The sequence below is a fragment of the Centroberyx gerrardi genome, chromosome 12 (assembly GCF_048128805.1).
Source record: "Centroberyx gerrardi isolate f3 chromosome 12, fCenGer3.hap1.cur.20231027, whole genome shotgun sequence".
In the NCBI taxonomy this organism is placed as follows: domain Eukaryota; kingdom Metazoa; phylum Chordata; class Actinopteri; order Beryciformes; family Berycidae; genus Centroberyx; species Centroberyx gerrardi.
The window spans coordinates 4242024-4265790 of record NC_136008.1 but is presented as its reverse complement, the minus strand read 5'-3'; the positions used below and the strand labels follow the sequence as shown (position 1 = coordinate 4265790).

Sequence of the window (23767 nt, the reverse complement as noted above, 5' to 3'; positions counted from 1 at the left end):
TTAAACATCACACAAAACAAAACAAAAATCTCCAGCATCATCCTCTCTCCTGACCCCAGATATTATTAATCCTCACACGCTAACTGAAGTTTAAAGCTGAATGTAAAAAAAAAAGAAAAAAAGAAAACTGAGCCGTGAATGTAGTTGCAATACAGCAGTGTCACTGATACAAGCGCCACGCCAAACCTTATGAATACTAATCAGCTGACTGAAGCAGTAGGCCTGTTCGGTGATGAATTATGCAGCGGATTAGCGTGTTCTCCAGAGCTTTGAAAATTACCATCAAGTAATGTTACATAAATCTGGCCGTGCAGAGCTAACCGTAGTGACAGATATGTCATTAATAGCTAATTAGACAACGGAGCCAGCCCGTCACGCACCATAATAAAGCATATTTACACGTCCATATAGTGAGGAACCCTACTATTCAGTTAGTATACACTATCTGTGATCTATCTTCTAATGGAGAGGCGGTCCTTCTCTCCGGCTCGGTTGTGTGTTGCTGTGTTCAGGACTGGAGGATCTGCTTGCTGCATTGCACTGACGCGGGCTACTGACTGTGCCAAAACTACGCTGTGTTGAGCCTCCCCCCTCCGCCCGACGCTTCGCTTCTTACAATTCATTTGCAAAATCCCTCGCTCCTCACCTCCCCATGTTTTTTTTTTTTGTTTTGTTTTATGCCAAACACACACTCCGAGCATATGTATGCAACCAGTCTTCCCCACACGCAAGCACAAACGCAGGCCTAACATGCATATTAATCCTCTGTCTGTGTCTTTCTGTCACCACCAGGGCGGGAAATGAACACCAGCCACCAGCCATGTGCTGGTAAATCAGTTGTGGCTGATAAATTAGCCTATGCTAATGTGCTAGCAGCCACTTTGGCAGGTAACCAACATGCACACACACACACACACACACACACACGCACTGAGGCATTTCCCTGTCTAACCTCGCCTGTTTATTCCTGTAAAGACAACTGCTGCGTTTGTGCCATTGTGTTTTGAAGTCTGCACTGCAAAAACTGATTTGTTAAGAAAACTGAAACTTGTTAAGTTATTTCATCTTGTATCCAGACTTATCAAGCTTATTTTAGCTTTTTTTTGTGTGAAATCATCTTACTGTACTGGCGGATTATTTTACCGGTTTCAACAAATTATACTTTTTTTTTCAGGACAATGTAACTTGTTTCAGGACATTTACTTAGTAAAAGTGAAATTGTCTTGGAGAAAGTTTCTTGTTTCAAGATTTTCTTCATTGTTTTATGATGTTTTCTTGAAAGAAGTCATACTGGCATGAATCAAGTGAAATTTAATGAAACAAGCAAGATTATCTGCCAGTGCAGTGCGATAATTTGACGAAAAATATCATGATAGGTCTGGAAACAAGTTAAAATCAATCACTTAAAAACTTGTCATTTTTTGCAGTGTGGATTTGAAAGCTGCGATCAGAAGCCACACGGAGATGCTATAGTGCTAGCCAAGGCTAATTAGGCAAATGAACCTGCATTGCTCACTGTTGCGTGATACAAGCTCTGTGTTTTATTACAGAGATCGATGACCCTGTGTCACGGGTGTTAAAAATGGGAAGTGAATTACAGCTGTGCAGAGCTGATTGTATTTGCGCCGGGTCTCAGGCCTTCGCCATTCAGCACTTTACTTAATTAGCCTCCTCATCGCTACAGGTCTTCCCTTTAATGTCCACACCCTCTCGGCTAATACACTGGAATTAAGATTTTTAACATTTACCGACACTGGCCATCTCCAAACCACGGCTCCTCTATATGTTCAAGTCCTTGCTTTGACACGGATATTCACAAGGCTGCTATATCGAATTCAGATTATCGTTCGCCCACGTCCATCCGCCATCAACAACCGGTCTGATAAAGGCTAATCTCCTTCAAAGCAAGCTCTTGATTTGCCTTCAGGAAACCATTTTGGTAAATCGCGCCATCTGCTGTATATGAATCGACGTCGAGTAAAGTGGGTCGTTGTTTTGTTTGCTCTGGGGTTTTGAGTGTCAAGTACTGTACATGATGTGTGCCAAAATTCTGTGTCTTGATATATATTATTTTAAAAGTAACATGCCAAACTCTATTAAAAAGAGATTTATATTGGTGCCATGCCAGTCTAATGCCACCTCATAACATGTATTTTTAAATAACAGATATCTATAGTGCAATAGATATTCATGTAACAAATCCATAATGACATGTGTTTCCCTGAACTGAACATGTGCAGTGAAAATTAATAAAGTATTAAAATGAAGTATACGGAATTATGTATTTCATTCATTTGAGAGACAGATGTTTATGTTTTCTATTCCTTTTAATTATCTTTTGTATTGGGATACTTATTTCATCTGTAGTGTGCTATATTTTATTTTCCTGCTGACAATATCCCAATTTAAAAGAATCTATCTGGACAGAGACAGAGGCAGAGGGACAATACAAGTATCAAGTTTAAACTACAATATATGGCAAGGACAAAGGATGCATGCAGGCCTTCACTCAGGCAGAACACTGTGGAAATGTGCAGGAGAACACAAAATGGTTGACACTTGTTTTGGGCCATTGGGGCTGCCAATCAACACAAGGACGGTTTAGCACCATCTGCTGGTCGACAGTTAATGTATTCACAAGGAAATTGCAAAGGATTATGTGGCCTATTCAGCATGTGAACCCACCGGTTTACATGAGTTCACCAGCCTGTTCCTGGCATTTTTTTGTATGTGAGTCAAGATCCTGCAGTCAGAAGTAATGTGTCACTATGCTGCACCAATCAGAACGTACCGACACCAGCCAGTCGTCAGTTCCACCAATCAGAAGTAGCAAAACACTAGCCAGCAGGCTAATTTAGCTAAGCAACTGATTTTACTGTTAGCATGTAAATAGCACTAATGGTAAATAGTGATAGTAGTTAAAAAGGAAAATCTGCACTCTTACTGACTAATTTGCACCATGAAAGTTTGTGGAGAATGCAGCAGTCAGCCTGATATCGAAGGCTTTGTAGTCAAATCATCCACTGACATACCACCCAAATAAATTGTGAAGATTAGTCAATGAGAGCGCTGGTTTTCCTTTTCAAGTCGTCATGTCTTGGATTATTTTCTGGGAGTATGTTGAGCACATTTTTGTTTTTTAGCATGAAAATACTAGCCACTATAGTAACGCTAGCTTCAACTAGATACGTTAGCTAGCTTATAATCAGATGTCTACAACAAGACAGTGATGGTTAGCTGACCAAATGGTTAGCTATCTAACAAGCTGACATTAAATAATCACAAAATTGATCAGATTTATCAGCGGTGGAACAATCAGTTCAACAGCAGAGAAACTGAATAATGTTGGGACGGCCAAGTTGTAGATTTAGAAACGCAGTCGGCTTTTCTCAGCCTCAGACCTCCAATATGGCCGCCAGAGGGTGTGTTACGTCACCGCTGAGCCCCGTCTCCTTCAAGTCTTCCAGGCTTCATGACACACAGCCCTACCTGACCCACAGGACGCAGAACTATTATACTGTTTTTAGCAAACTGACTGGTGTTAATACGACTATTTCTGTTTATTAAATTGGGTTTTAGCTTATTCATTTGTAAACAACCCAATGAATAAACGGATGTTGACACTTCAAAGGTAAAAGCGGATCATTGCACAAGTCAAGTATTGTACACATGAACAAAGAGCTGCCATTGTCCAGGATCATGAGTGTGTCTTTTGTTTTATTCTGCCGACTCACTGTTTCCAGGACACGCTCTACCTGTACCTCTGCTGCCAACTCTATTCTTAGTCCACAACTGAAACTAGGCACAGGTTAACACGAGGGAGGCATGTGATGAAAACCTGACTCTCTCTTTCTCACACACACACACACACACACACACACACAATACACACATCAATTTCCCCAGTGACATACATAGAAAACACATGCCAGTCTTCCCAGTGACCTCTCTCATGCTCTAATCCACACACACACCACAAATCTATCTTAAACTATAAGCCAAAAATACGAATGAAACCATATTCCACTGTGAGATGTAATTGTTTGGAGATCTTTCTTCATTAACGATGGATTAATAAATTAAAGATTGTCAAATGGCAATCAGAGCATAACTGAAAAGAAACCATTTGTGTTGTGTTAACCATCTGTCGTCTCATCTTATCACGCCTTTTTGTTTCTTTTTACTGTAATGTCTTCTCATGGGGTTAAATATTAGCTCCAATATTGTCAAACGATTTAATTTTATAAGGTAGTGGAACCTGTTTCCCTCTCTTTTGCCTGGAAGTTATTTTCTGACAAGGAAGCAAAAAAAATGTAAAAAAAATAAACCGTGGCATGGGAGGTTTGGAGGCAGGTCTCCCCCTGACACTTTCTACATTCCTGAGCAGTAGGCTATACACACACACACACACACACACACAGAGGAAGAGAGAGAGAGAGAGAGAGGGAGGAAAATAACAGCTGAAAGGGCAGCCGCTGTAATCCATCCAGTCTTCAGTCACTTGCCACAGTGTGATCAACAGTCAGTGATGAAACGCGTTATGAAAAGGTAAACCGAGGAGGAAGAGCTGAATTTGATCACCCATCTCTCATCAAAGACGCTGTGGGTGAGTTCTGCAAGTTTGTTTCCATGTCTATTTCAAAGTTTGTGTTCTGTGTGACAATATACACTTGGATATAAAGACCTGCTTTTTGTATAAACCTGTTATACTGTTTGTCTTTGGATTGGATTGGATAGTCTTTATTGTCCCCGAGGGGCAATTTGGTTTGCAAACAGTAGTCAACACAACCAATACACAACATAAAATAAATAAATAAAAGACATAAATACATATAACATACAGTAGATGTCATCATAATAAAGTTGCAATGAGATATAAAGCACTAAGAGTCCATCAGTCCTTTGTTAAAGTGTGTGTACAACAGCAACTAGGCCTACAGCTTGTTTAAAAACCCTCTGATACTTTTGAAAGTAGCTGAAGAGCTGGGAAGCTATTAATGCTGAATACTGCATCAAAGTGTTAGTGTTGATTAGTTTATCACACTAATATGACACTATTGATAATACTTATGATGATTGTGATGTGATGAGTACAATGGGTCATTAAGTGATTCTGGTTTGGGGCATGGGTATGCTAAGTCACCGGTATTGTGTAAACCGACGTAAACAGAGATCAGACTGTGATTAAAGGATGAGTCATCACTCAGTCATTAGTCATCACTGCCCATTCAGGCTGTGTTTCACAACCGCTCATCCAGTAAGAAGTGTTATGCAATCTGCCCAACAGAGGAAATGTACAGTAAAGAGGAACATTATTTTTATCTTGTTCTCTGTAGGCATTACTGGCATCAGAGTGGACAGTGGGAAGTTAATTAAGCCATCAAACATGAGAGGCAGAGCTGCTGTGGAGGCAGAAATAATCTCATTGGTTGAATTGAACTTCAATAGGCTAAAGAACCATGTTTTTTTTAGAATGCAAGTTAGCTATGACAAACTTGAATGGCAAAGAGAGAACTCTGGTCAAAATATAATAAAAAAATATATAAATTTCAATCATTCTTATTTTTCAATATCTATGTCCATGGCATTCATGATCTTGGAAAGTCAGCAGTAACTAACTATCTTACCTATAGCTATAGGCTAGTATTAAGTTCAGTCAAATTCTGTTAGTATAGCAAAAGTGCTAGGATTCATAATATTAGCTTCCTTTGAACACCTGAAAATACTTTGGGCAAATCTACTGGGTCTCGATTAGTGGGGATGGGACGCTTTTCTCTGCTGCAGCCCCAATTTGTGATGACAGGTGTATTTTTTAAATTAAAATCTTGCTTAGTGTAGCTTTAGCAGCTAATTAAAAAAAGTTAGTTACTGCACTTTGTAGTATGGCAGCAATGTCCCAGTCCTATTAGGTATCATCGGTGACATGAACAAACACTCTACAGCTGCAGCGGATGGACAGAGGACCTGGGAGCCCAATGTTCACAACTTGAGCAGAATTGCAGCTGTGTTTGTATGTAGCATGTAAACAAGGAGCATCATTAAACCAAAAAGCAAAGAACATTCATCAGTGAAACAAGTCTGCTGTCAGACTATTCATGTGTTGTATGGGCAGTGGGCATAATGCCAACACGTCAATGAAAAGTGATGTTTGCCACCAACTATTGACTATTAGGTAAATATCAGATGCAATAATAGAGCATTGAGCTCACTGGATGACGCAAACCACAGCATATCAGAGAGATATTGTAGTTTAATCAATGATAAAGCCATTTATTATTTCTTTCATAATCTGATTGCTAATTTACTCAAGGACTAGGCGCCTGCAAATTCACCTGAGAGTATGAAACTGTCTGTCTGTCTGTCTATCTGCCTGTTAGCCAAAATTTAGATGAAATCTGGTGGACAGATCATCTTTGGACCAAGGATCAGTTGATTCGATTTTTGTGGTGATACGGATCTGGGATTTCTGCCAGACAATTTTCATTTTTTAACTATTATGCTGCATTCATGTGCTGGTGAGAAAGTCCAACATCAGGGACTTCCATGTTGGCTTCTAAACAGCGTTGCGTTCACATGCTATTTTGTCTCAAAATCAACCGGAAGACAATAAATAAACAAACTGTTACAGAAGCTGCAGCTTTGCAAGTTGGAGAATTGCTCGGCGTTGATGGAGGTTTGTGCTCTACCGAGTGCCTTCTAGTTAGCAGTGATTTATAGAATTGAAGACATTTTTTCACTCTGAAATGTATTTATTATTTGACACTATGTGACGGCTAATCTTGATTTTCCATTGTAGAAGTCCCACTTCTTACTGCATGCTTGCAGAGGTACTGCTGCAGTGCAATTGCTCTGTCTCCAAGAGAAAGTGTTTGCAAAAATCAAGTCTTGTCCTGTTTTTGCTGCTGGAGGTAACAAGGACTGGAATGCTAATGAGTTGGTTGAGAAATTTAGGAGTGTTCTTTAACAGCATCCTTGTTTGGTTCTACTGCATAACGTCTGCAGTACTTATGCAGGATAGATGCATGGTAAATGGATGGAGGGGGACTTCTACAGCTGCTGCCACTGTAAATAATAAGAAATATACTCTTTGGGGTTCTTTCTCACGTGTGCATTCTTAAACAATGAGACTTGAGACAATGAGTATTGTTATACTGAAACATTTCCAGTTATACTCTTTACTCTTTGGCAGGACGTGATTGTCTCACGGGGATTAAGTTTCAATTTACATCCTTTTATTGCAACTCCTACTGTACTGAATAGGGTCCAATGATCAACAATGTAAAATTCCCCCTTCGTTGGGAAGGTTATTGCAGAGATACTGGTTCTGTGTGTTTTCACTAGGCATTAAGGATGATGACCTGAGCTCATTGTTAACAGGTCATGTGAGTCTATTGATTTCAAAACATGACAAGGTTTGTGAAAGCTATCTTTAGCGTGCAGAGAAAACAAATATTTTCCCTCTTCACGTGCTCTTGGGGGCTTTCCAGTTGTCTTCCTGGTTGTGCCATATGAAACTGGCCATGAGCCAACCTCCATAGGGAAAATGTTGACTGGGAAAAAAAGCTATATATTTTGTATGTATAGAGAATGTGCTGCATGTGTAGGTGTTTGAGGAAATTATTTTGAGTCAGGGTTTAAGGGTTTATAACCTAAAAAATAAAAAAATAAAAACTATAAACATAGCTGTGAATTGAATTGAATTGAATTGAATTGAATTGAATTGAATTGAATTGAATTGACTGGTCAGCTCTGAAGTTGAGAATAAACATTCAAGACAAAATACAGCATAGACCACGGCATTGCTGGCATAATTGTGCGCATTCCTTTCATAGATAAGGATAGCTTCAACACGCATAGGCTGTAAAAACGGAAGGTTTTAATGTGTAAACTGCACATAAATTAATTGTGACCCACCTACTCAATTCTCTACATCTGTTATTGACACAGAAACTCATTACCTAGCAGGTTAATGTCAAACCAGCGAAAGTTCATGAACTCAAAGCTCTGGATATAGGCAGGTTAGAGACACATTGGTATGGAATTCGCCTGAGGCAGCTCTTTTTTTCCACTTGAGTCATGACCAGACGGTTTGTAAATAGAGAAAAGGCTACAAAGGAAGTTGCACACTTTCTCTGACTTTTATGTCTTAAGAATTTGATGCACTTACTTGTAGTCGAAGGCTTGCTGAGGCTTGCTAGTTAGAGAGAGAGAGAGGCATCCCGGAGCCAAAAGGTCACAGGTTCAATCACCGCAAAAGCCAAAGTGTCCATCAGCAGCCAGTGTTCCTGTCAAAGCCCTGTCCATGAGCAAGACACTGTGAACTGCTATCTGCTCGCTCTTTCTCAGTCGCTCTGGTTGGTTAACAGCATCAGCTAAAGGCCTTAGATATGAATGCAATTGTAAAAAAAAAAGCTCTGAGAAAGAATTGTATTGATGGCTAAAGCTTGATTATCACAAAGTCATATTGCGACATCATTTTATAATAGTGCTTTTGTGTGTGTGAGGCATTCCACTAAGTCAATATTATTGATGTTCATCTAACCTATTGTCAATTTCCAGGAGCAGCTGTTTAGTGTTGACCAGATTAGATAGCTGATGAATGTCTCTGTTCTCCTCCGTGAAGCAGCATCACTGCAGGCTGCTGTTTCTTGGCCAGTCAATGTTTATATGACAAGGAAGGAAGATACATTTATGGCCAACCGCCTACATAAACACAGGGAGAAATTAATGATTCAAAGGATACAATCTTTCATTCGCTGTATTTATCTAGAGGAACCTGCGAGCAGTGAGTCACTCAGATAGCTGTTGACCTAAGATGACTGGGGAGTTATTGGCTAAATATCAGATGAACACCTGTCAGGATGGGAACAGATGTGTCATACTTAAACCGTCATCCAATTTTTCTTATTCCTTGTTGCTCAAGAGGGTTGAGAATTTCAGCAATTAATAGATAACTGTATTTTAGCAGATAGGGAAGGAGAGAAAGGAGAGAAAGACACTGTGCAAAATATCTAATCAGATTTGATCGTTTCTGAAATGTTACCATGATAAACTGACAGATACTCTACATAATATTGATTTCCTTTTTTGACTCATTGGCCTTAGAAGACGTGCATAAATCTCTACCAGGAGACTTCTGCAGCCTGCAGAAGCATTGCCTTGTGACTTTTTTTTTTTCAACTTTATTTAACCAGGGAAGGTTTGCTTGTTTTTCAAAGTTTCAGCACTGTTCTTAACGTTACACACATTCCTGCTCGAAAGCTGCTCAGTTCAACCACAGTCTTCTCACCGCTGAGCAACTGGGAGTTAAGTGATTTTAATTTAGCTACCATTTCAACAATCAATAGTGTTTATTGATCCTCATCTTACTAGATGACATATTGGCATATTCAGGCCATTTGCCAAGCTGTTATAGGGAAACAACATATTTCTGTGCTATCCATATCCGCAAAGACATAAATATTTACTCAAGTCGCGTCACTTCTGGACTGGCTACAACTTACAGTGTTTGTTTAACACGGTTATAAAGCTTGTCAGATCCTCCATGTGAGGGCCAAAACAGTGTGTAGCCTTGGACCAGCAATATAAATAAAGGTCAAGGAGTGACGATCTGAAAGACTTAAGCAGGAAACTAGTGTTGAGACGGTAAGTACTGTGCAGTCAGTGTGTTGTAAGTGTTGTACAGAATACAGAAGGGACCGGTGAGAGAGCAGCCTGGCTGCAGGGGGCATTTTCATTTCTTTTGATTTGTATGGATGAGGTTGATGTCTGTTTCACTGGTACTTCTGCTGCCTGAGTGCACATGATGACTGAATACTGAATGTATATGTGGAGTCTGTGGTCTTTCGTATGTCTTGCATGGCCCCTTTGCACTGTATGAGAAACATATGTGTCTGTATGTGATGCATTTGTAATTTGTAAGTCGCTTTGGACAAAAGCGTCTGCTAAATGACGTGTAATGTAACGTAATGTAATGATTTATGTAAGTTGTTTATATGTCTCTGCACTGATGCCACTAGAAAAAATGTGTTGCATTAGGCGAATAAAGTAGTTCTGAATCTGATCAGAGCTCACTTTATTCTGCAAAAGCATATCCTCCTCTATATTTTAATTGTAATTTAATGTCTCAAAACATCTAAATACTTAGAGACATTAACATGTCTTCTGATATTTTTCATCAATGCCTCATCATGAGTCATCTTGATTTCTTGTCTCTGTTTTCTCTGTGAAAGGTATTTTTAGCTTCTTTAGTTTCTTTATCTGACCTGAGCAGTGTGAGTTTACACTCTCTTTTTTGTTCAGGCAGAAATGCTTCTGCATTTTACCGGAATTAGATCCGATGCTGGTGTATTTAAGAGAACTGATGGTTTGCTTGGTTACATCTTTCATAATCTGTTTTTCTTGGCAGCAATGATGCAATTTAAAGATCTGCACATCCTCCTCTGTTTCGTCAGCCGTTGGAAGAGCTAACTTTCATTTGGAGCAATGACAGTTGAAATCAAGACATTGCATCAGCTATTTATTTATGATTGAATTGAGAGGGGGTTGAGAGAGAAAGATAGAGAAAGAGAGAGAGAGATAGTGTGTGTGTGTGTGTGTGCGTGCGTGCGTGCGTGTGTGTGTGCGTGTGCGCGTGTGTGTGTGTCAATTTGACCCCATTCAGCATTTAACGTCTCTAAAAACAGGATTAACATTATTTTTTCAGCTTGATACTCGGTGACTTTTCCTATAATTTCATGACAACACCGGTGCTGTCTGGGATCATTTTGACCCCAAACACAAAAGCCTTAGAAAACCAGAGAAAATATAAGTTTTACACATATTTTTTTCTCTTTGTTTTGACTGATAACTGAGGGAACTTTCCCATGCAATTTTTGATCTTTAAAAAACGTTCCCATGCTTCAGGGCCATAACATAAGACGCACAGTTTTATCTCACCTGAAGATTTTCTGTCAATGAGGTCCTGTCACAGCTCTTTGAAAGACTATTTTGGTGACTAATTTACTTTTTATTGGTGTTTTTTCCATTATTGACTAACTGCTACTGTATGTGTTACTTGCTGATGTTCTGAAGTGTAAACTTGGGTAACACTTTCAATTACAATAATTTTTTGTAGGTTTAAATTGCTGGGGTCATTTTGATCCCAAACATAAAAGATGTCTGCTTATTTTAACATAATAGGAGGGTTAATCTAACAGAGTGTGAAGAGAAGTTCCTGTGTCAGTCACCTGGTGTTTCTGTCAGTAATCACTCTTTTTCCCACGACACAGCTGAGGGCATCAAGAGGCATGTTCAGGTCAGACAGGGAGGCAGTCAGTCAGTCAGTCAGTCATCAACGCTTCGTGAGATGGCCTCTAGAGGGCGTCTTTGGCTGCGACACCTCTCGCCTATAGGCTATATGCCACACTGACTCACACATACTGAGTCCCACTCTCTGCTGTTAATTTATGAACATCCACGTCTTCTGCTGCCCTACAAACATTACTGGTATAGGTAACATTTACTGGTATAGGTATTAAAGGAACTTTAGTGGAATTAGGTAATTTAACCGATAACCGTGTCACACTAGCAGAGCATCAATGCGATGCTCAGCTAGCAATGATTCAACGTATCGCATCAAGTTGAATTGAATTGAGTTGAATTGAATTGAACACACACACCGTCAGCCTGTACAGAATCTGTGCTTGTTTGGTTTGGCAGAAAAACCGTGGGTCAATGTCCTTCCACTCTCTCAATGTTGCAATCATGCATCCAAATATAGAAGAAAACGGCAGCTTTTAATTTCTCCCTCTCTTATTCCTTTACAGGTCTATCATCATGATTTGGAAACTGATGAGCTTCAGTGTTCTCCTTCTTGGAGCGCTCACATCCACATCACCGACTCCGACATCACCATCTTCGTCTCCCACCACAAACACTGAAGTAGGACCTTGTCGCATCTACAACTTTGGCCGCTCTGCAGACTGCCTTGGAAGACAACTTGACCATGTTCCATGGAGGCGACTTCCATCCACCCTGGAAGACATAGATCTCTCCTACAACAAACTTCAAGCTGTCCTCGCCAATGACTTCCTCCACCTCCCTCAGCTTCGCATCCTTAAACTGCAGTTCAATAATATTTCCCACATTGATGATGACGCCTTTAAGTACAACCCACTCCTGAAGTATCTTAATCTCTTCAACAACTCCCTGCAGGAAATTCCTGCCACAGCTCTGAGCCCGCTCTTGAACCTAAATGAGCTCTACATGTCCAACAACCTGTACAAACATGCTACTTTGGCTGATGGCTTCTCCAAATTTGTCAAACTCCAGGTTCTATCCATGGGCGGCCCTCTGGTGATGGGTCTAAAGAAAGGAGACTTCCAGCCCTTGAGGAACATTCAGTTACAGGGTTTTGCTATCAAGTGTTCTTCCAATCTAAGTTACTATGAGCCCGGTAGTTTAGAAGATATTCAGACAAGGCAGATGGGCTTTGATATGGCCATAGATCAACAACCAAACACTCTCCTTCGAATGCTACGTGACCTCGCCAACAAGACCTTCAGCGTCATCCAGTTCCGCAACCTCTTCGAGTTCATGTACTACATGGGAGAGGAAGACATTTTCCAGGGTTTAAAAGACGTTACAGCCCATCAGGTCATCTTTCACCGAGGTAAATTTAATGAGAATCTCCTGAGGATGGCTTTGATGAATTTACAAGTCGCCCCTATCAAAAGCGTGAGACTTCAGTACATCGACTTTGCCCGTTCACCCACGTTTGTTGATAGTGGAGCAAGTTCCAGCATAACAAACCTAGAGCTGGATAAATTGGATCTTTGGTATGTATCTTCCAGTCTTTGGGCATCATGCAACAGTTTAAAATGTAGGAAATGTTAATTTGGTAACACATTACTTGAAATGTTGCTCTTAAAGCATTATGTAGCAGGCCATATGTATTATGTAATAGGCCTTATGCATGCTTTGTGGACCAATTTTCTGATATGATTATAATGTAAGAACAGTGCATATGAAAGGTTTCATTCCAAAATGCTATATATCCATTTTGGAAAATGTTGCTTCCTAAATTTCAAAATATTTCAAATTCACAGATGATTCTATCCTCAAAAATGTAACTGTTTTGTAAGTAAAGGACTTCAGATGACTCCTAACCTCAATAATTACCCATAATGGACTTTAATGCAATCATTTTGTTAGAGGAGGTGTCAGTGTTTTCAAATGGTGGATATCTCATTTTGGAATAACTTTATATAGGCTTATAGGCTTACAATCCCCCATGATTTCTCACAATGCACTTCCTGTATATACATTCATTTTGTTTTGTCAGTAGAAAGTGAATATGAAGTTGTATGTAAGTTTATACTGGGTATTGAGCACAGAGTATTTGTTTTTCCTGTGCAGTTTAGAACACTAAATATTTCCATTCCTTGCAGGTATATCAGCAATCCTGATATTCTGCGATTTGACTGGCGCTTCACCTGGTTCAACAAAATCCGAGAGCTGTCGATTCGGTATGTGTACTTCAACTCGGTGCCTTGCGATGCCTGGGTTGAGATGGGAGGTGTGGAGCTTATGGATGTCTCCAATAATCGACTGGAGAATTCATTCATCTTCAACCAACTGTGTGATTACAAAGGCACCATGCGAAGTCTCCGCTCCTTCGACGTGAGTACCAATGAGCTGTCTAGCTTGAAAGACTTGTCATCTCTAACCAGGGAGTTCCAGCAGCTGCAGATGATTGATTTTAGCAACAACAAGCTTGGCTCTGCTGAAAAGAGTCGGGACTGTGTCTGGAAACAAAACATTACTCGGGTTATTGCTCACCACAACCAATTTGTGAGTGAAGCCCTCCGTTGTCTGCCCACCACAGTGCACTACCTCGACCTCTCCTACTGCGAACTGGACCAGCTGGACATGACTTATTTTGAGAAAACCACTAACCTCAAAGAGCTGTTGCTCAGTGGGAATAAAATCAAGTTCATCCCCTCTCGCTGGAAAAGTCTGTCACTGCAGTCGCTGGCTCTTGATGGGAATTCGTTTGGTCTCATTAGCATGGAATCCTTCCAGGACATGCCTCGACTGTCCCGCCTGACGGCAGGGAACAACCCTTACCACTGCACCTGTGAACTCCATGCATTTATCCAGGACACAATGTCCAAAGGGAAGGTCAACCTCACCGACTGGCCTGAGAACTACAGGTGTTACCACCCAGAAGCCTTGCTCAACACAGTCATATCCAATTACCTCCCAGGTCACGTGGCGTGTGATATCAGACTAGTCATCATCATCTGTGTTGCCACCACTGCAGCGGTGATCTTGATACTGATGGTAATTTGCTATATATTCGATGTTCTGTGGTACACCAAAGCCACGTATCAGATCATCAGGGCCAAATACAGAGCTCACAAGGAAAAAGCGGCGGGGGAATCAGAGGTTTTTGCTTATCACGCCTTCATTTCCTACAGCCACTCTGATGCAGACTGGGTGAGGGACCAGCTCTTGCCCTCCTTGGAGAACAACAGGAACCCCTATCGCCTCTGTATTCATGAGAGGGATTTCATGCCAGGAAAGTGGATCATCGATAACATCATTGAGAACATTGAAAGTAGCCGCAAGGTACCGACGTGTAGTTTAATTAATATTAAATGTGTTACTTCACAATTAGAATATATTATTACATGGCACACACTAGATTTCCAGAAAGACTTCCAAAAAAAGAAAACAAAAAATGCATGATGCTTTATTTAGCTATGTGAAAATATATTGGCTGCATGTTCAGAGTAAGTTTTGGGAAAATACTTAACTGAACTTACATCCTTTGTCCTTTGTTTAGCAAACTTAGGTACTTTGTCCTATTGTTTCTGGTGTATATAATATAATTTCTTCTGCAAAGTAAAAGTCCGTTTTTAAATTCCCCTAACACCCTTACCTCTAACATCCAAGGCATGCCTCTACGTGAGTGGTCACCCTAGCACATCCCATAGTTACATCAGATCCTGTGTACTGATAAATATCACATTAGAAATGCAACCTAAATGTTTCTTTTTTCCCCCCTCCATCCTCAGGTAATCTTTGTCCTCTCACGCCACTTTGTGAACAGTGAGTGGTGCAACTATGAGCTGTACTTCGCCCAGCAAAGAGCCATGGGGAAGACCTTCAGCGATGTCATCCTGGTGGTGAAGGAGCCCATTGACCCCAACTCGCTGCCCAGCAAATACTGCAAGCTGAAGAAGATGCTGAGTACCAAGACTTATCTGGAGTGGCCTCAGCAGGACAAGCAGCAGGCATTTTTCTGGGCACAGCTGAAGAGCGTTCTGGGCAAGCCAAGCCTGACAAGAGAGAGGACGTACAGTGCCAAGAGCAGAGCCTCTTCAGTAGGCGCTGTATCTGTGATAGAGCTCCCCCCGGAGGACGGGAGGCCAAAAATACCACAGGCTAATGTAGACAGAGAAACAGAAGTCCAGAAAGAGGATATCAAGAGGAAGGAGCTGTCCAATCAGAGACCAATCCCTGTAGTAGTTTGACTAAAAGGAGAAAAATCTATTTTCCTATGATTATATGATTCCTTTGAATCCTTCAACACTCTGTGAAGGCCTGACCTCAGTTTAACCTCTTGTCTGTTCTGTGGGGTTTGCCAAGCTGGGAGCAAAAGCCAACGTCTCATTATGATGATAGAGAATAACATGATCCCCGCACCGCCCACTGCATTCTGTCATGTTATCCCCAAGCGCCGAGTTGCTGCCCTCCGCTACACATTCCCTCTGAGAGTCTCAGGCCGGGCGTCCCGCTGACAGGCGCTGAAAGGCCGCAAACTCAACGGCTCAAATGAGATCTCCCATGTCGCACTCTGGATAACAAGCCAGGTGCCAGGAAGATGTGGTGACAGGTGCCACATTGTGAAGGGACCGTGCTCCATTACAGTCTTGGCTGTGAGAGGTATGAGATCACAAATGATCCAACACATGCTGTAGGATGTACTTGGCCAAGTCAAAGGGCAAATAAGCTACATATTCCCAAGACTTTAAAGGAAGCCATTGAGTTTTTTGGGGATCTGGCCCATTGGTCAACTTACCTGTGAAGTAATGAGAACACAAACATCAAAATCATCCATTGGTCCCCAGTAGATCGTTCACTCTGATGCTCTATGCTAACAGTTTAGCATTCTCTGCAGCTAATGAATGCGTTGTTGCTCATCATAGTTACAAAAATAAACCTGGCTACATCAGCTATATTGAGTTAATGATGTTTTATCTTTAAAATGTATGAATCCAGGGGCATATTGTAAAAACCACTAACAACTTTTTATTACTGAAAGTTCGGTTTTCTTATTTTTTTTCTTATTTTGCTTGTCACATACGATCAGTCAACATAGTTTATGCTAAAGTGTTAGCATGGAGCACCGGAACCAATGATCTACCGGGGACACAAGGATTATTTTGGGGGTAAATTGACCAATGGGCCAATCCTCCAAAACTTGGTGTATTCCTTTAATGGCCCATGATGGGTAATATATTTTTTCAAAACATTTAGTACATTTTTCAAATACTTGTGGTCAAGTTTTGTCAGACTGTGTGTGGATATGCATACTGTATATCAGTTTATGGATTCACCACTTGAAAGGAAGGTTTATAGTTTGGAGTGGTTTCCTTCCAATTTGGTATGGAAATACTGTCACGTTGTTATTGTAAATAACTTGTCCCATGACGGGTAATATGTTTTTTGTACATTTTGTACATTTTTTGTTACTTTTTCATTTTTTAATTGAATTATTTAATTTATTTCAAGCATTCATAGTTGAATGGAAAAAAGTTTACATGTGTATGGCACAGTTTGCCAGTGGCCAGTAGATGACACCCTCCAATGCTTCAACATTTTCTGGTTGATGTCTTCATTACCCCAGAGTGAGTGAGTGAGTGAGTGAGTGAGTGTGTGTGTGTGTGTGTGTGTGTCAGAGAGAAAGAGAGAGAGAAAGAGAGAGTACTCATCCTTGTTTTTAGAAGAGAGGGTGTTTCTATTACAGAATTGGCAGATGATAAACATGACACCACACAGTAGGTGCCGATGTTTCATAGCAGGAAAAACAATCTGGCACGAATCTATAAGGGTTAAATGTGTTTAGTCTGTTAATGATTAAACAAGCTGCACAAGTCCTCCCTGTATGTGAGATGCATTATGCATTGTCATCAAATGCATTTTCTGAATATAATGTATGTTGGCACAGAACATATAGAATGTCATTTTAACCTAATTCAGACATCTCAAACTTTTGGAAAGTATTATGTACCTGATAATGTGATGCACAGTTTGTTTACTTTTGATGTTCAACAGGTTTAGATAGTATGTTTTTACACTCGATACCTCCTGTAATTCCTGCTCTACGTCTTTTACAATCATCACATTGACTCAGCTTAAAAGTATGAGCCTCTGCTGTAATAACTCCAAAATGCTGGACATTTGAAATCCATTATTACTTTTTTTTACGATTGATTTTTTATTGTGTCACCAAATAAAGCTATAACTTTTGCTCATGATCGTGTTGGATGATTGGGCTTCTTGTGGAGTTCTGTAGTTGTTTTTAACACTGGTCTGTCAAGTAATCAGAGACGGTAGCTTTGGTTTCCCACACAAAAGGGAAAGATGAGTGCTCTTTTTCCAGGTCACCAGGTCCACACCCAGAGAAACACCGCAACAAAGTCCCATCAGGCGCTTTGTGCAACATTGACGCTGCTGTGCACTGCAAAAACTGTCAAGCTGTCATCTAAAACTAAATCTAGTATTTCCTCTTAAATGTTTGCTTCCTTGAAGCAAAAGAAACAATCCAATGCCAGTGGGGTGAGATAGTTTCATTTAATTGCAATGCAGTTAAACGTGTTTCATGAATTTTCCTGAAATAAAAGTGACAATATGTTGAAATAAGGCACATCACTCAGTATAAAGATAATGTCACTCCATTTAAGAAAATTCCTGAAAAAAGTCAATTTCCATTGGCAACAAGGGAATTTATTTCACCCCACTGAAAGACTTTTTTTTACTGGTTTCAAGAAAACCAAGGTTTTAAGATACATAACACTGTACATGAGTGCATACGGTATATACTTTTAGCATGGGTGGCTCTAGTGGAAAGCAAACCAAGCTTTACCAAATGATCTATACAGCAGTGTGACTTATTAAGTGCGACTTGCAGTGTCATTCGATGAATAATGTGCTCTCTGTTTGTTTCAGGTCTTTCCTAATCTTGGTAGGGAAATGAGGCTCCATGTGAAACATAAAACTGGCAGCATGCAAATATCCACCAGGCCTGCGTCCTGGCCAGCTGGAGATACCAATGTAAATGAACCCTTATGGTTCACACTCAGTACATAGAAGACCTGCACTTCAGTTTTATTGCCATTCCAGTTGCATTATCATACAGTCACAATCTTCCCCTTCCTTGTAAATAATGTAGCATAAAAGCATGAGGTACACCTAGTAAAATGAACATGGCCAGCAAACAGGGAACGGCTACATGAGCAGAAGACACCCACAGTGCTTCAGCCTATCTTCTGTATTATTTGTCTGTGAAAGGCTGACAGGTTTACAGGTTAACACAATAAAAAGGGAATGACACTTCTGGGAATCAAATGCATCACTTTGTTCAGAGCATGATACAAGTTTTCAGTAGGAATTTTAGAGTTTCACTTGCCATATAATACACACCATTTTACTGTGATTAGGATGTTTTTTTTCTGCAAAACCCTTTGAAACACACAGTTCACCAGAGGGGTCAGAGGTCAGTAACGGCAGGCCCTTTTTTCCCCAAGAAAGGACTAGAATTTGTTTAGAATCTAATTTCAACCTAAAATATGTTACTATGTGTAGTTGTTGCCTAACATACAAGATAACTAAATGTCTTATCTCAAAAACAGAGTTAGTTTTGTGAATTCTTTTGAAGGTTCACTTCATTTTCCAGCGTAACGAGTCACACAGAAACCACACAGCCTTGGCGAGGTTGTAACCAAGCTCCTGTTTGAATGGCAGGTGAGTTGATGGCTAGATTTATGACCCCCCTCACATCAAGCACATTCAGCAGCAGCAGCATCTATTTCCTCCACAATTACAACCATGAGGTTATGGCAATAATTTGATCGGTGCATTTACATGCACTCTAGTAATCCTGATTTTTTGGCATCAAATTCAATATTCAATCAATATTGTAATCTCTGCCTTTGGGTTTTGAAAAATGCAGAAACAGCATTTACGTTTGATTAAAGGTAGGATCGCATGATGTAATCCATATCCCAATCTGAATGATCAGAATCTCATTTATCGGTTTTGAAAAACTAAATTTTGCGATTTCATTCAATCTGATTACTGAAATCCTATGAAAAACTGTATGGGCCCAGAGCAGCTCTGCCTCCAACTAAAACTCCACTGTGCTGTGGAGTCTGTACTACTGGGTTGGGGTCAATTCATGAATGATGTCATCAATTCCAATTCAACTGAGGAATTGGAATTGGAATTTGAAAAAATCTACAGGAAACAGAACTGGAATTGAATTGGAATTTAAGGAAGTTGAATTTAATTCAACAAAATTCTGTGAAATTCCATGTTTTTTGTTTTTTCTTACCACATATGAGATTAGCCTACAGCTAGTGTTTCAAATATCACCTTTCAGGTGGTATTTGATGCAGAACATGTAATCATAATACATAGGCTACATTATGATTGAATGTATTTGATTTGTTTAACTGTCTTTTCATGGAATTTAATGGAATTCAATTATATTTCCTATCATTCCAATTCAATTCACATTCTGTTTCCTTACAGCTGGGTGACCTGACACTGAGTGAATTTGAATGCATTCTCAGTTCAGGTTAATGAATGGCCCCAACCCAGCTGTACTACTAACCTCCTTACATGGCGGTAACTCACCTGCAGCCGCTGTCCGGAGGGAGGCGCCTGGTTTTGATTTAATTCGCCCAGGTGAGCGGGGCCATATAACTGATGAGATGAAGGCTGAAGCCATTTCTACCACCAGCGTTTGTTAGCGGCAGCGGGGAGGTGAGTTCTGACAGTCGTGTTTTTTTATATTCTGTTTTCTTAATTTTAAACTTTATATTCAGTCTAGAAGCTAGAGATTAGAGCGGTCAGATCTGCAGGATGACGGTGCATTGGTTGGGAAATTGAAAAAAAATTATGCTATGGCGTTTTCCCCTTAACGCTACAAGTTAATTAAGTATCAGCTGCATTTTTTTGAGATGTGGTCAGTTAGCGGGTTGGTCCATGCAGCCTGTTTTTAAAATGTGAAAACATGACGCCTGAGCCTAATTAATAGCAGCGTCGCCTTAGGAGATGACATTCAAAGCCTCTTAATTGGCTCACTGATCATGACGGGAATCAATGATTAACAACAAACATCTGAACTAAGTGTCGGAATGTGGCTCGGCATCATTCACGGACCTGATGGATCATAAACTGCACTAAACATGAAGCCTGGAAATTCTCCAGAGCTTCAGTTACTTAATAGCTGCGCTCATCTCCTTGCACGCGCACACACGCACGCACGCACACACAATAGACCAGCCGTGCATTATAGATGGGAGCATGTCTCTCCGTTAGGGATAAGAATCATCAACCTGCCGATGCCAAACAGTCTGTATGATGAGTGACACGCGGCTTTGTGGAGAGTTAATCCGAAGTGTGGAGGCATCAGGTCGTTTATGTAACGCAATGCATGCCATGATCCAAAATCCTGTTTTATCTGCAACCAATAGCGGTGTCACGCGCCCTGCAGGGGGTCCGTCTTTTGTCCTGCTGTGGGACAGGAGTTGGAGGTGAAACGACTCGCCCCCCTGCAGCAGCGTCTCACATATCTGTTAGTGAAGGGCGGCGGTAAGCTTAGATATTTAAACTGTTTTAACTCTCTCAATAGTTCCCGACCCACCGCCATGCCCAGGGGCGTAGCCATAATTTCGGAAGTGAGGGAGACAGATTGTTCAGGAGTAAGACGATTTTTATTGAATTATTTATTGAAAGATCCTCTCCCATTCGATTTTCACAAACATAAATCAACAGATTTCAAATAACTCACAGTATCATAGGCCTATTCATCATAACATAGTATATACACAAACTAAAAAAAAAATTGTTGAGCATAATATTCATGGCCATGATCTAGCCTAAATGAAGCAGCCAAAAGTGTTTCTGCGCCTCTCCTTAGTGTCAGCAAAGAGAAAGTTGCACGCTCCAGAGAAGAGCGTGCAATATGTAGGTAATAGTCTGAATTTAAACGCTGCGACCTAATGACTGCATGTTATGCTGTGTAGATGACTGTCACTTTGATCTTAGACCGGTTCCAGAGACAGTTCCAGCAGAGCTATCCTATGCGCAAAATGATAACACATGCGTTGCCATGCGCAATCCTGTGTTAACGGCCACCGCCTCTTGATAAATCACGTCCACTACCAATTTCCATAAATCCCTCCCTTATTTTGCGCCTCAGCCTTGGTACACCCACAAATGCATATGCAATTACACCGAGAGAGAGAGGTTTTAACTGTAATGAACCCAGACTAAGGTAGAACTATAAACTTGCTTTTTGCCATTTGCACTAGAAGCCATGTTAACCGTTTCAGTATACAGTGAGGATATCTAGTGTACAGTAGCTGCCTTTAAATTAAGGTGACAATATAAGCATGGTCACCTGTTGAAGTTACAATGAAATGACTTTTTGACCTTGTTGGCTAATTCTCCATATCATAACATCCTCATATTTAACGATGAATGGCAAAAACTTTACATTTTTCTTTTCTTGTATTTTTATATTTAAAATCCTGTTACTTGTACTTCTTGGAAAACTCTTTTGTGGTTACTTCATGGCTTACCAGTAGGCAGAAATAAAAACCAAACAAAACCTTCAACTTCAACACTTTCAAAGTGGCAACATGGTACAGGGGTTATTTATTTTTATTATTTTTGGCCTTTAATTTTTGGAGCAGTGTTGGAGGAGGCCAGTGGTTCTACAACAGATTGCAGCTCTGAGTCACTTTCCATGTTTGTTTTGGTTGTGAACGATCCCTCCCTCCCTCCGTTATGTTCTACCCCAATATCCTTTAAACCAGAAATGTGTTGAATACGGGAACATGATGCCATCAAAATGCCATTTTGTTGTGACTTTCTGTTCTGTTAAAGAAGTTTGTGTGGTTGTTGCTTCTCTTGAATTTATACCAGGCATTCACTGTAGGACTGAAACATGAGTTCCCAGCTGCAAAATGCGATGGAAAGCCTCATCAAGGTGTTCCACTCCTATTCTTCAAAGGAAGGAGACAAGTACAAGCTGAGCAAACCGGAGCTGAAGAACCTTCTGCAGGGGGAGCTGGGAGACGTCGTGGCAGTGAGTGTTCCTCCAGTCCGAAACCCCCAGTCCCTCCCTGCACATCACCTGGTGCAGGATAAACTGCACACGACACTAAGCACTTTAATTTTCTTCAGCTTTACTTTAGCCAATTTCAGAGTTCACTGGGAGTAATTAGTGCTCCCTTGCTGGAGCAGCAAGGCTTTCTTTTTTAGATATCACTCCTCTCTAATACAGTCACAGATACCTTAAACTCTGAGAAGAGCTGAAAATCAGTTCTATCTTAATGCATCATTTGACGGGGGGGCAGCCATGTTGTACAAAAATGAAAGCACCCCCCTCAGAGCCATTCAGCAAGCTGAGCTGCTAGTGCTAGTTTCCACTCGCACTGTGGGAAGAGGGGTAATGCGTCCCACAGCCTTTTAATTTGCATGTCATTCACAGCATTTGGTATTTAAGTGACTAGCAAATCCCTTTCATCATATCTGCCATCTGTATCCAGTGTAAAGCATTAAATACACTCTTAACTGTATCCTGCTCTGCCGCAATGACCCAATTTCCCCTCGGATCAATAAAACTCATCATATCATATTATGGTCTGTGGCATTTTTGGCAATGGCTTTGTCAATTGGATACTGTATCCAATGTGTAGAAATGCACTCTTGAAAACCTCAGATTTTTAAGGTTGACTCAGTTAACACTCCATCTGAATTTGATCGAAGGAGCGCTGAAACCAGTGACATTTCTCTTTGATTCAGTTTTCACTGTGTTGTTTCTCTCAGGCCAGCAAGGACCCGCTGGTGGTGGAGCGGATTATGAAGGACCTGGATGAGAACCAGGACGGACAGGTGGACTTCCAGGAGTTTGTCGTTCTGGTCGCTGCGATGACGGTCGCCTGCAACGAGTTCTTTGTGGAGTGCCTGAAGCAGTGACCGCCTCCTGCAGCACCGACCTCAGGCTGCCTGCTTTCTTACTAATAAAACTCTGGAAAGTCTCTACAATTACACATTTAACCAATTAAATTTGTTTCCACACCATTTTCATACTTGTAATGCAAATCATGTTATGGGCATGGATATATTTATTTATTTTATTTAATATATGTATTTATCTACATATATGTTGAACACTTGATATTGTTTAAATGTAAATGGTAATGCTCCAGTGTCTCTCTAATGAATTAAAAGGGCCTATTGGTGGAATTCACATTTTCTTCTACATACATATGTGTATATGATAAAACATGTTTAATGTAGACAGTAAAATTAGATTTTGTTCAAGTGGTTAAGTTCAAGGTTATTGCATTTTCAAAACCCCATCCTTTTTTCCAGGCAGTTTCAGACTAAATGCCTGAAAAAACACCTCACAACTGGACTTGGTCCTGATTGGCTCCGTTAATAAATAATTACTGATATCCATCCAATCAGGACAGTCTGC

The 23767-nt window shown here is 40.5% G+C and overlaps 1 protein-coding gene across 1 annotated transcript; it reads left to right on the top strand.

Moving 5' to 3' along the window:
* The first annotated feature begins 4553 nt into the window (after nucleotides 1–4553).
* tlr18 (toll-like receptor 18) lies at nucleotides 4554–23367 on the top strand. The gene is made up of 7 exons (XM_071910129.2): nucleotides 4554–4606; nucleotides 11808–12818; nucleotides 13431–14613; nucleotides 15063–15509; nucleotides 15792–15933; nucleotides 22227–22369; nucleotides 23113–23367. Exons 2-7 carry the CDS (start codon nucleotides 11818–11820, stop codon nucleotides 23260–23262), a joined length of 3066 nt encoding a protein of 1021 aa, XP_071766230.2. The 5' UTR covers nucleotides 4554–4606; nucleotides 11808–11817; the 3' UTR covers nucleotides 23263–23367.
* The last annotated feature ends 400 nt before the right edge of the window (nucleotides 23368–23767 follow it).